This window comes from Vipera berus, assembly GCF_964194415.1.
Source record: "Vipera berus genome assembly, chromosome: 1".
NCBI classification, from domain to species: domain Eukaryota; kingdom Metazoa; phylum Chordata; class Lepidosauria; order Squamata; family Viperidae; genus Vipera; species Vipera berus.
This window is the reverse complement of record NC_138202.1, coordinates 318,548,257-318,561,336: the sequence shown is the minus strand read 5'-3', so window position 1 is coordinate 318,561,336 and position 13,080 is coordinate 318,548,257. Positions and strand designations below refer to the sequence as shown.

Genomic DNA, 13,080 nt, shown 5'->3' with positions numbered 1-13,080 from the left:
TCTTTTTTCCTTAAAAATTCTGAATGTTTTTCGGGTTAAGGTAGGACATTTTCCACCTTGATCAATAAATAATAAAGGCACTCTTGGCTGATATATAAATCCTGGAAGTTTTGCTGGACTCTGAGCATTGACTCCAGCAATACGGTTACCCTGAGTTTAAACCAGATCATCAAGTTAGAAGGAAATAGTATTTGGATGGAGCACTAATAAAAAATTCCAGAGGCATTCTTTTACAACCCAGAAGTTTAAAAATATCGAGGAAGAAGGCAATGACAAACCACTTTTGTACTGTTGCCAAATCAATGGAATGGATCTGTCCATGTGACCACCAGGAGTTAAGATTTAGTTGAAGTTATTTTTACCTTTTATAGGAATATGATTTCTGTGTCAGGGAGTCGTAATGGGGCTCTCAAAGAGTTGTGCTCTTTATGAATACTCCCTATTGTATCATTCACTGCTTGAGAACGTCTTCGTTCTCAATTGAAACCACTTACGAAAACTGCAAAACACTTTCAACATCATAGTATTTATTAGCTTCTGAAACAATACACATTCACATACTTGAGAATACAGTACATTTGGCACAGTAATAATGGCTACAGTGAAATAACCCTAATGAATGGCAAGAGATTTAAATTACAACTATAGGAAAAAGTTTGTACAAAAAAAATATCTCACAAATAAAGAAAAAAAAACAAAAAGAAAAAGAAAGCAAAATACTACCTGGTCCTGTAACACTCAGTAAATTTCATATATTTTTTAAAGCCTTTCCAGAGAGACAGCATTAGTTTTATTGTAGAGAGAGAGGCAATACTATCCCCATGGACAGTGAATTCAAAAAAACAAAGCAAGAAAAAGTGGTCTGTTGTGATTTCTTCCCATTTTTTTTTCATTTGGCATTTCGCACACTTTTTATGCATCCTTCTCCCATCACTTCAGAAGGATAGGGAAAAAAACTTTACAAAAAGAAAAAACTTTTAGTCACCTGCTAATTTTTAGAAAGTTTGAGGAAAATGAGGAAGCTGCTTAAACGGACCATTTCAGGAACAGAATTCACCTATATGCTGATGGCAGCAAGAGGTTTTGCACGCAACCCAACTGCCTCAGTTCTGTTGGCTTTCAGTTCAGTTGGTGTCATGCATCCTCTTTAGTGGCCTTGCATGCTGATAGATCCACCCATTTCCATAAAAAAATAATCCAGACATTAACCCAGACAATTAAATATACATTCAGGTTCAGGTATCATGATACAGCCTGGGATATACTTGTTAGCCACATATCTGCCATGGGCAAAAGCCATCAAAGTTTAATTGCATGGGTTTCTGTCGCAGGATCAAGGTGGACTTCAGGATTACAGCTGAAATATCTTTGCATGCAAAAACATTAATTTTTTCCTATTCAGCATCCTAAAGAGAGAAATGCAGGAACCGGGGCATTTCTTATTAGCATAAATGTTTCTCAGAAATTGTGCATGCCAGGAAAGGGAAGTCATATACTCCACAATTTTGCTTACAGAAGCTTTGTGGAATGCACGTTTCACTTTCTTATAAAGAACCGCTAATCTCCATTTTGCATGAAGACCTTTACATGCCATGCAAACAAGTGCGCTGGACAATCATTCTGCAGTTTAGCCAACCTACAAATTGTTTTGGGAGGCCTTTTGAAATGTCCAAAGTTTCCATTCACCTATAGAAAACACTACTTGGCTTTGTTCATTCTTGCACTGGATGTTCAAAGTTAACACCAGAAAAAATAATAATACACAGAACAGGTATGAAACTTCAAAAACTAAAGGGCATTTTTACACTTTTCCCCTCTAAAATGAAAATACAATGAGATGATGTGTCCTTTGTGATATTTCTGTGCTTTCACTCTAGAAGCCAGAGGGTGAGGAGATGCAATTTCTTCCCCCTGCCCCCAGCCCCTTAGTTTTTATTAAAAAATAAAATAAATTATTTAACAATGTTTGATACTTTATTACTTTGGTAAGCCAGACAACACATGACTTGGTGTAGCATATTTAATATTCTGAAATCCTCATATGAATACATACATATATGTATATATATTTATATATAATAATAATTACACCTGAGTTTTAAAAAAAACACAACATAAGGGAATTAAATGTCTTTGTCACCAAAAGTGGCTCTGAACGGCCGCACACAAAACTGATGTAACCTAATCTGTCCCTTTAAAAAGATGACTTGCACCACCTTTTCAAGCTACCTCGAGCCCTGGGAATCGCTCCATGTGGCTTCTTGCCACATTATGGGAAGTTACAGGCCACATGGGAGAAGCCCATGACAGGTGCCTTTTCTGGAAATTGGGGCATAGTGTCTATATGTTATGGATTGTATGCCCTGAGGCAATCCTGCTTTGGTTGGTGGGTTCCTCTGGATTCATCTGAAGGCACCAGTCTGCTACAATTCAACCAATTTTATCCATGTATCAATTAGTTTAGTCTCGCTCTTTGTAATTTACCACATAACATTTTATATGACAGATTATCCTTGCTCAAACTGCTGACAAAGCATTTTTCAGAGAGGCTCCAGAGCAGGCTCCTGTAGCTGTTCAGGGATATCCGGTTCCTGTCTACTAGCATGGAAGGTAACTTTTGATAGCCAGGAGGTTCTGTGTTCTCTGCAGAAGAAACCTTTCTGCAACAATTTTCTTCTCATAGAGATCACATGAGATGGTACATGTGTCTGAAAGATGTGCTTTGGTCAATAGTGGTCCCTTCTCCCCCCCTCTCCCCCCTCTCTCTACCATTCCATATACAGTTTAAGAGAACTATACAGGAGAATCAGTACAGCTTAATATAGGTTTACATCTGTCCTATAACGAAAAAAGGGAGGGAAATTCGTTTTTGACAATAACTTGAACCAATACACAAATAGAGTATTGCACATGGACATAATCATAATTATTCTTTCATAGGCTAATTTTAATAATATGCCTGAACATGCAGCAGTTGATACCTCTATATTCATTGAATTCCACAGGCCTTGCAACAAACATCTATATACAAATCCTCAGTTGGAGAGAGAGAGAGAGAGAGAGAGAGAGAGAGAAAAGGAAAAAAGGAAAAAGAAAAAAGAAAAAAGAAAAAAGAAAAAAGAAAAAAGAAAAAAGAAAAAAAAAGAAAAAAAGAAAAAAAAGGAAAAAAAAGTTGGGAAAACGCTTTATGACTGCCACTCCATCTCCCCATATCCAAAAGTCAGGCTCCATAGCCAATACACTTTAAGCATATTTATTAATATTTTTTTTCAGAGAAAAAGATCATATATTATAAATGACAAGTGTTAAATGACTAAGGAAGTGTTTAGAAGAAAATTGCAACCAATTCAAACATTTTATGCAATTTTTATAATAAAGTGTCTATGGGGCTTCACTTTTGGTACACCCTGTATGTAAGTGTGCATGTACGTTTGTGTGTGTGTATATGAAAAATCCAAGTGCAACAAATAAAAAAAGATTCCCTTAACTGCTCATTCAGTCTATATATATAGACTAATCTATACACATACGCACACACGTGTATATATATGTATATATACATATATATATATATGAATGATACATATACAAGCACGCATGTCCACGCTCACATATACAAAAATGCAGTATTCCCAGAAATATGAGTAAATAACACTATCAGCATATCTACAAGCGGTAACTTCACATTTCTTTCTTAATGTATTTTCCACATGAGTTACCAGTTCGTCATGATTACACAAGAAATCCATTTGCAGCCTTCAAGAATGTCAGTTTTTGAATCTTGAACTTAGTCTCTCCCTCCTTTTTCGTTTCATGAATGGCTTTGCTTTGTGGTTTTCCTATTGACCACAGTTATCACAACAGTTCTTTCAAAGCTTTTCACAACCAAACAGTAGTAGTACTGGGCTGACCCACAGTACAGTAGTATGGCATTCCAGGATCTCCGTCTCCAACCCTCTGCTGTTGGGCAGGGCCCCTTTACACAGGACCCCAGAAGAGAACAGAGGTAACTGGAGGTGAGCACTCAGCAAAGAGAAAGGGAGGACAGAGGCTATGTACAATGAAAGATGGGTCGTCCCATTTTTGTGTGTTAAAGCCTGCAAAAGTAACACACTGCTCTTGAAATTAAAATTAAATAAGCAAAGCAGATAATCATTCAGGTTCTATACATTAAAAAGAGGCTCCCCCTCCTCTTTAAGTCCCCTTCACACCTGTCAATGCACCAGTGACATAAACGATTTAGGCACATGCTTTTAAACAGTTTTTACTATGGAAGGATTATCATGAATATGGCAAAGCCGCTGTAACAACTGTAGGAAACCTATGCTGCTTTACTAAAGCTAGTATAGGCTTTTGGAGAATTTGTCCATTCTTAGCCCTTTAAACACCTGTCTTTGTAGCATTTGTGTTAGTGATTATTTTTTTAAAAAACAATTAGTTATAATTTCTAAATAAAAACTCTTAAAAAGTCTTTAAAAAAATAGCTTTTTCCTGAAATGTTTTCCATAGCATTTATTATTTTAATCACAATGCTTTTAGTCAAGACTATTTGTTTTTTCAAGACCCACCCTTGCAACAAAACAGTTTTTAAAATATACGTTTTGGGGGGAGGTGGAAAATCGTTTTGCCCCATTCACTGCAGTATCACAGCATGGCTTGTTAATGTTTTAGCAAGCTGCTCTACTGTAAGTATGGGTGAGACCCATAGAAAAGAGAGGAGTAGGATTTCTTCCTGTCAGTTACTTGCATTTCTAGAAAAAAAAACAGTTGCAAGATACAGATTTCAAGAAGAACATCATAGAGTTTCTAACTATGTTTTCGACGAGTGTTTGCTAAATAATAAGTTCCATCGTGTTTGAGGTTTACTTGTGGGTAAAAGTGGCACACATCAGCCTCACAATCATAATATGGAAGTCCTGCATAGCATACGATGGCTTTTTCATCCTAATGACACTCTCCTTCTAGGCTCCCATCAGAATTAAGAGGAAACAATCCCTAGCAATTGACTTATTCCTGGGCAGCCATCAACTCAGAAGCTTAGAGCAGCCCTTGCCTCACTAAACCCTGGTTCTGACTAGGGACAGTGCAACACCAAGAAGCAGCTAAAGAAAGAGTTGGCCTCGGTGTATCGATCACTAGCATTTTCTCTGCAACTTTCCCATTTTTTCTGCATCTGATGCAGCTTAATTAACCCTGAAAGAAGTCCATATATCATGGCAACTTCTGATGGCATGTGGAACACTGCCTTTTCCTTTGATCTGATTGTGAAACAGATTAGGGCAGATAATCTTGTTCACATCTTTGAATTCTGAGGATTATCGATATGCTGCCATCTGTCGCTTCTAATCACAAACAGAGAAGGAGTTTTTAATCAACCAAGGCAGTGTATTTTTTTAAAAAAAAAATCTGAGTTCTGAAAAATTGTAGTGTATCAATATTTCAGTTACCTTTTCATTTAACCCACCGAGGTTAAATTGATGAAAGTCAGTCTGAGTTCAACTGAGATCTCAGATGCATGATAAGCTACCGAAGAACAGAAACGGTTTTCAGTTGCTTTTTGTGGATTTCAGCCTCTACACAGTCTACTAAACTACTTATGTGTACTAGAACTAAGTGAGTTTCTAGCATCTCTTTCCTCACCAGGTAAAGAGCAAGCAGTGTGGCAACAATGCCTTGTGACAGCAATTAATGAAGGCATACATGGCATTACACCTGGAGCATCAATTAAGAGACATATTGACCTAGACAGATCTCAGCTCTCATATATTTAAAATGCTTGCCTTTCCAGGGTAAATGCTTCATTCAATTTATTTTGAATATTGGAAACCTGGCATCTCCATTCTAAGCACATGAATTGGAAAGAAATGATTACGTTGGGTTGTATAAATTATTTGCATGATTAGCCCAAACGTGTGGAAGTTTTAGCCTAGACAAACTTAAAACACGCCTAATAAAGGAACTGAATGTAAATTAGCTGAAGCAAGATGAAATCTGAATTGTTTCAGTGAATCTAAGAGGAGGAATATGGAAGCTTGTTCCCGTCAGACTAAATAGAGTTGCTTGCATCTACGGTAGAAACTACAATCCAAATTAGGATAACAGCAGGAGACAAAAAGTTAAAGCCCCCCCCCAAACCCCCCAATTTATTCTTTTTACGTTTTTAAAGCAACGTTGAGCCTAAAATTTTAAAATATGTAATCCTAAGGGTGGAAAGGTACCTAACACTTACTTAGAGGAGCTGCTTTTTCCTCTTCAAATGGTTCCCAGAGGATTTGCCTCTCCAGATAAGATTTAAAATCAGTGTTTATCTTCTAAGACATAGTTTTTCAACCCTAGCAACATTAAGATGGTGTGATCTTCAACTCCCAGAATTCCCCAGCCAGCATTCTGGAAGTTGAAGTCTACACATTTTAAAGCCACTGAGGCTGAAAAAACACTCTTCTAAGACATGCAACAGAATTTTGAGGAGAAGATCACATTTGACAGATTAGGGGCATATTTCTCTTGCCTGACACTAAATTCAAAAACTTCAATTTCCTAAGGTTGCATTCCATGCAACGTAACATGGAAAAGCTGTCTATTGAGGAATTGAAGGTCACTCCAAATCTATCCATTTGAATGTTAAGGGTGCAAGCTCAACCATTCCTGTTGACAATCTATTGAAATCAATGGCAAAGGGGGTTTATGTTAACTCTCTCATGCTTCATAAGGCTCCGGGCAATCATCGCAGAATGCAATGAGTTGATTCCAAGCTCAGTAAATCTTATGGCTGATTTATAGATTCATACCTCAGTTGAAAATAAGTCATAATGAAGTATTCCTCTCTCTCCATAATCATATAAATCATATAATTATCCATCTAGCACAATGTGTTGAGATACCTATTTATGGCATCCTGGAAAAAAGTTATCTAATCTTCAGTACATACTCTAGACCATAATTTTAATCATTAAAAATGAAGCTAAAATTCCTAGTGATTTTTAAATGTTAAAAATGGTTGAACAAATTACTTTTGACAGTGCTAGGTGATTTTTAAAAAGACAAAGCCTTACTGAAAATAAAAGAAAGTCTGAATAGAAAGAGAGAAGGAAAGAAGGAGAGAGACAGCAGCAAAAAATAACAACAATGTGTTACCTTTACAATTTCCAATACAAAATATTTTGCATTGCTCTGTAAAACAGCTATTATGAGTGCCTCCAGATCAAAGAAATATAACAATAAATAGACAGTAGAAAGTTATGGGTTTAGGCTCATGGTCAGAGAAGCAGTTCTTGATGGTGTAGCTGGAGGATTTTTCAGAACACAACTTGCAGCATCTGTGATCTGGCGGTTCCAATTTAGGGGTTGGGGGTAATATCTTATGGCAGCAGCTCTTCTCCAAAATATGAGAAGCCTTTAAATTCTTCTTGGTTGATTTGCTTTATAATTGTCTCATCCACTGGTGTTAATATTGGATCTTCTCGTGTAAAGTCTTGATCAAAGTTATTTACATCCCTTTTGGTTTTCTGAGAAACAAAAGCAAAAGATGAAGAATGAGTGGTGTTCTTGCACCAACAACCAACTTTTTCCCCCTTGGGATCTGAAAAGAGTGATAGCGTGTTTGGCTTCTAATGGAAGGCAGATTCATTTCATACACACAGATTTCTCTCTCTCTCTCTCTCTCTCTCTCTCTCTCTCTCTCTCTCTCTCTCTCTCTCTCTCTCTCTCTCTCTCTCTCACACACACACACACACACACACACACACACACACACACACACAAACACACAGAGACACTTCATACAGGAGAAGATGAGAAAAGAGGGTGGACAAGTGAGGGTGCAAAAGCAAAGAATGGTCCTGGATAAGCCCAACAGCCTTTAACTGAGAAGTTGGAAGCAAAATGATGGTATACCAGATAACTTAAATTATACTATACTGCAATAATTTGGATAAATGAATCATGAATTCAGACAGATCTTGTCTGGAAATGGCATAATGGATTGCTTACAAATATAGGGGTGAAGCATATGATCTGTATTTCTGATGATGAATCTAACATAAGGTATGCAAAATCTCACAAATTTGCAGCTTTTGAATCTTTAGGATCTAGCAGTGATTGTTTTTCACAGATATAGAGCTTTCACAACCGACCTGTGGAAGATCCAACATCTACAGTCCTAATATGCTAGTGCCAATTCTGATTGTGATGGCAGCTATTATATATAGAAGCACATATTTATGCTATTGCTGCCGATATATACCCCATCCCAGCTAAGAGAAAAATCCCAGTTCTAACTTAAAAGGAAAAGAGACGGATAGCCAGTTTTCCAAATATCTCCTTTGCTATACCTGAGAAAAGCTTGTTATAAAACCAGACCTCAATCATTAATTTACTGAGTTTAGAAAATATGACAGGTATCAGATAAATGTTTTACTCTGCTTTTACTCACATTCATGCACACACATTTCCTTCTCTTTGCTTATGAAGGCAAGCCATGGAGTGTTTTCTGGAGTAGGCATGAATCTGTGAAAGGGCCTAAGAAGTTATGGCTGGATCATTACAGATAGTCCTTGACTTATGACCACAATTGAGCCCAAAATCTCTGTTGTTATGCAAAACAGTTGTTAAGTGAGTTTTGCCCCATTTTATGACCTTGCCACAGTTGACTTTGCTTGTCAGAAGGTCGCAAAAGGTGATCACATGACCCTGGGACACTGCAACATCATAAATACATGCAAAATGGCAAGAATCCAAATTTTGATCATGTGGCCATGGGGATGCTGCAATGGTTGTAAGTGCAATGATCAGATGTGAGTCACTTTTTTCAGTGCCATTGTAACTTTGAATGATTACTAAACAAATAGTTCTAAGTCGAGGACTACTTGTATATAATGTCCACCTTTTGTCCATCACTAATCTCAAATGGTTTTCTATAATTAGGTAAAGGTAAAGGTTCCCCCACACATGTGTGCTAGTCGTTTCTGACTCTAGGGGCTCATCTCCATTTCAAAGCCAAAGAGCCAGCGTTTGTCCGAGGACGTCTCCGTGGTCATGTGGCCGGCATGACTAGATGCCAAAGGCGCATGGAACGCTGTTACCTTCACACCGTAGTGGTCCCTATTTTTCTACTTGCATTTTTACATGCTTTCGAACTGCTAGTTTGGCAGAAGATGGGACGAGTAACAGGCGCTCACTCTGTTACGCGGCACTTGGGATTCGACCCGCCAAACTGCTGATCTTCTGATCGACAAGCTCAGCATCCTAACCCACTGAGCCACCGACAGTAAAAGAGACATCATTTGATTAAAGTTTCCCAAGCAAGAAGAAATCACAGGGTGTTTTCATTATAGTTCAATAGAGAATTAAGCACAGAAATGTAACTAAAAAAACTGGAGTGTGCAATGTTTCCAAGCAAATTCTTCTCACATAAACTTTCTTGCAACTATTAACATTGTATATTCATAAGTTGTAGAGAAATGAATGAATTTGCATGGACTTTGGAAGCATGTAGAAAATATGCATTGTCTCAGAGATTTTTGTACAACCTTCACAATAGTCTTCTTCAAAATGATGCTATCCAAATGTCTATAGAAATTCTCAGTCATCTAGGTCATGGTTGTCCCAAAGGTGCTTTTTCAAGAGGCAACTGGACTTTCTTGTTTTTCTTTGAAGATATTTCACTTCTCATCCAAGAAGGTTCTTCAGCTCTCACTAGATGACCACCATCCAGTCAGAGATGAAGAAGCTTCTTGGATGAGAAGTGAAATATCTTCAAAGAAAAACAAGAAAGTCCAGTTGCCTCTTGAAAAAGCATTTTTGGGATGCTATGTAAATGTTTTAAATACAATTTCTTATCAAACAACTATGGGCACTTTAGTTAAAAACAGGGATGGTACCATTACAGTATTTATGTATGTAATGTATATCCCATATTTTTTATTGTTGAAAACCATTCCATGTTAAGAGAAGCTACTTAAAGCAGACTGCCAACTTTTTAACTGTTTTTCTGCACTTTTTAGTAGCTGGTTGTCTTGCTGATATGAGCATGCATCTTGGTTGGGTTGCTTTCTGCCAGCCAAACTACTATTAAAAGCATCTGACCAAGCCAAGACTTTTCACAGTCAGTTGGCAGCTCTACTGCAAAGCCAGTTAAGTCCTCAAATATAGACATGTTCTCTTAAGTTGGCTACTTCCTACTGCTGTTGAAGGACTGGTCAAAAAGGGACCGTTGCCTCTTAGCATCTGAAAATAAATGTTGATAAGGAAAGAAGTCTGGAAAAAAAATTCAGTCTTCTACTGCTTTCAGCACTGAATTTGGAAAACCCAGAGGATTTTATTAAAGGTAAAGGTAAAGGTTCCCCCGCACATGTGTGCTAGTTGTTTCCAACTCTAGGGGCCGGTGCTCATCTCTGTTTCAAAGCCGAAGAGCCAGCGCTTGTCCGAGGACGTCTCCATGGTCATGTGGCCGGCATGACTAGACGCCAAAGGCGCACAGAACGCTGTTACCTTCCCACCGTAGTGGTCCCTATTTTTCTACTTGCATTTTTACATGCTTTCGAGCTGCTAGGTTGGCAGAAGCTGGGACGAGTAACAGGCGCTCACTCTGCTACGCGGCACTCGGGATTCGACCCGCCAAACTGCCAACCTTCTGATCGACAAGCTCAGCGTCCTAACCCATTGAGCCACCGCGTCCCTTTTTTTCCCCTGTGTTCTTCCAGTCTTTTTAAAATCCAGATGAATGCACCATTTTCATAACTTGAGTAAAACTGTGGTACCGGAAGGTTAAGAACATGCTGTTCAAGCTCACAATTACAAGAGGGATTTGTGATGCATTCAGTGCAATCTTGCCTTTTCATATTCCTTGCCCTGTCCCATATTCAGAATTGATTGTCCTTCAGAACAACCAATCAACTGCAGCAAAGTTCTTTTTTCCTATCCTGTTTCAAATATTTTACATCTTTGTATTTTTGTTTTATAGCCATAGTGCAACTGCATAAACTAAAAAAAAATAGTGTTAAGTCCTTTAGCTGCCTTGAGGGAGGAGCATAGCTTCAACCCATATGCCAACACACTCTTTACTCAAGTTTGCACCTTGCTTTGGATTAATCCTCCCTTGAAAATGTTCTACTTCTTTCTTATAAAAGTGCCCCCAGCCTCTGTCTGCAGCTTCTAGGTTCAGGAAGCAGGCAGAGGGTCCCACCTACTGTAGCTTTTGCTTTCAACAGAATAATCCTTGAATCCATTGGATATCTGGGCTTGTTTTGAGCTGTGAGTACCAAAAAGCTGCAGTGATGATATCGGTGGTTTTGAGGCCTTGGTCACTCTTTCTGAAACAACCTATAACCGTACCTCAGTGGTGAGACATTTCTTTACTGTGTGTTAAAAAGAGTAAGTGATCCCAGACTTGAGAATTAAAAAAGACTTATAAGCAAGAAACGAAGCAAGATTAATGATACATTCAAGGTGAGACAGGGAGTTATGCGGAAACCTAAAGCCAAGAGTTAAAAAAAAAAGAAAAAGAAAAATGCTGTATAAAAAAAGAACTGTACCAGGTAACCGACATGAAAGTCTCACTTAATTGGATTCGGAACATTTCTAGTTAACGAAGTCATATAAAGAAAAAAAAATTTTTTTTGCTGAAACCGACCCATTCATTCGCTACTTATAATGGTTATTTTTCAGAATTTTTTTAAACACTGTCAGTGACATTGTTCATAAACTTTTGCAAGATCAGACAAAATAGCACTATTCTGAACTACAAGGCTGAGCTACATAATAATATACAAGCATATACAGAACAGATTTTGTTCTTTCTTTGGCAAAAGGAAGGAAATAACTCAAATACTATGAAGTGAGCAACTGAATATGGAGACAATGTGGAGTGGATACATGGAAAAGGTTAAGTATTTCTGCTGAACTGGCATACACAACCATCCTTCATAAAGTGATGTTCTAAGGAAAAAAAATTGGAGCAGTCAAAAGCAAATGAGCTAACAATTCTTTCTCTGTATGAAATGTGCAAGAAATTAACTCTGGAGCTAACTTGCTCTTCTTGCCATTTATAATATTGTATTTTATAGAAGCATATTTACTATAGCAATATTCATTTTTTCTCTCCAAGGAGTTCAAGGCAACATAGGTAGTATAATAGCACTCATGCTTCTCAAGTACATTTGCTTGATTCTGGCAGAGAATTGCTCGGTTAAAATGAGGATTCATTGTTTTTCTTCTTTGAATTGAACTCTTGGTAACTTCAGGGACATAATAATAAAGTTGGAAGAGACCTTGGAGGTCATCTAGTCCAACCCCCTGCTCAGGCCTAAACCCTATACCATTTCAGACAAATGGCTGTCCAGTCTCTTCTTAAAAACTTCCAGTGTTGGAGCATTCACCGCTTCTGGAGGCACTGGTTAATTGTTCTAACTCTCAGGAAGTTTCTCCTTAGTTCTAGGTTGCTTCTCTCCTTGATTAGTTTCCATCCGTTGCTTCTTGTCCTGCCCTCAGGCACTTTGGAGAATAGCTTGACTCCCTCTTCTTTGTGGCAGCCCCTGAGATATTGGAACACTGCTCTCATCTCCCCCCTCATCCTTCTCTTCATTAAACTAGACATACCCAATTCCAGCAGCCGTTCCTTATATGTTTTACCCTCCAGTCCCCTAATTATCTTTGTTGCTCTTCTCTGTACTCTTTCTAGAGTCGCAACATCTTTTTTACATCATGGTGACCAAAACTGGATGCAGTATTCCAAGTGTGGCCTTAACAAGTCATTATAAAATGGTGTTAATACTTCAAGTGATCTTGATTCTATCCCTCTGTTAATGCAGCCTAGCACTGTGTTGGCCTTTTTGGCAGGTGCAGCACACTGCTGGCTCATATTTAAGTGATTGTCCACTAGGACTCCACGATCCCTCTCACAGTTACTACTATTGAGCAAGGTACCACCTACACTATACCTGTACATTTGGTTTTTCTTGCCTAAATGTAGAACCTTACTTTTTTCACCATTGAATTTCATAATTGCTGTTCTTGGATAGCATGGATTTTTTTAAAAACTTCCCAGTCTAACCTACAGGCAAAGAATCTTCTAGTGGTCTCTCC

General features: G+C 38.0%; 1 protein-coding gene across 2 annotated transcripts in view; it reads right to left on the bottom strand.

Annotated features, from left to right (window-relative positions):
- Nucleotides 1-507: 507 nt before the first annotated feature.
- The window catches only part of PRKCE (protein kinase C epsilon), a 335,363-nt gene continuing 322,790 nt past the window's right edge, over nucleotides 508-13,080 (bottom strand). For both annotated transcript variants that reach the window (XM_081315107.1, XM_081315108.1), the window contains one exon: nucleotides 508-7,505. In XM_081315107.1, the coding sequence (XP_081171233.1) occupies nucleotides 7,359-7,505 (147 nt within the window). In that variant the 3' untranslated portion in view covers nucleotides 508-7,358. The remainder of the gene's footprint in view (nucleotides 7,506-13,080) is intronic.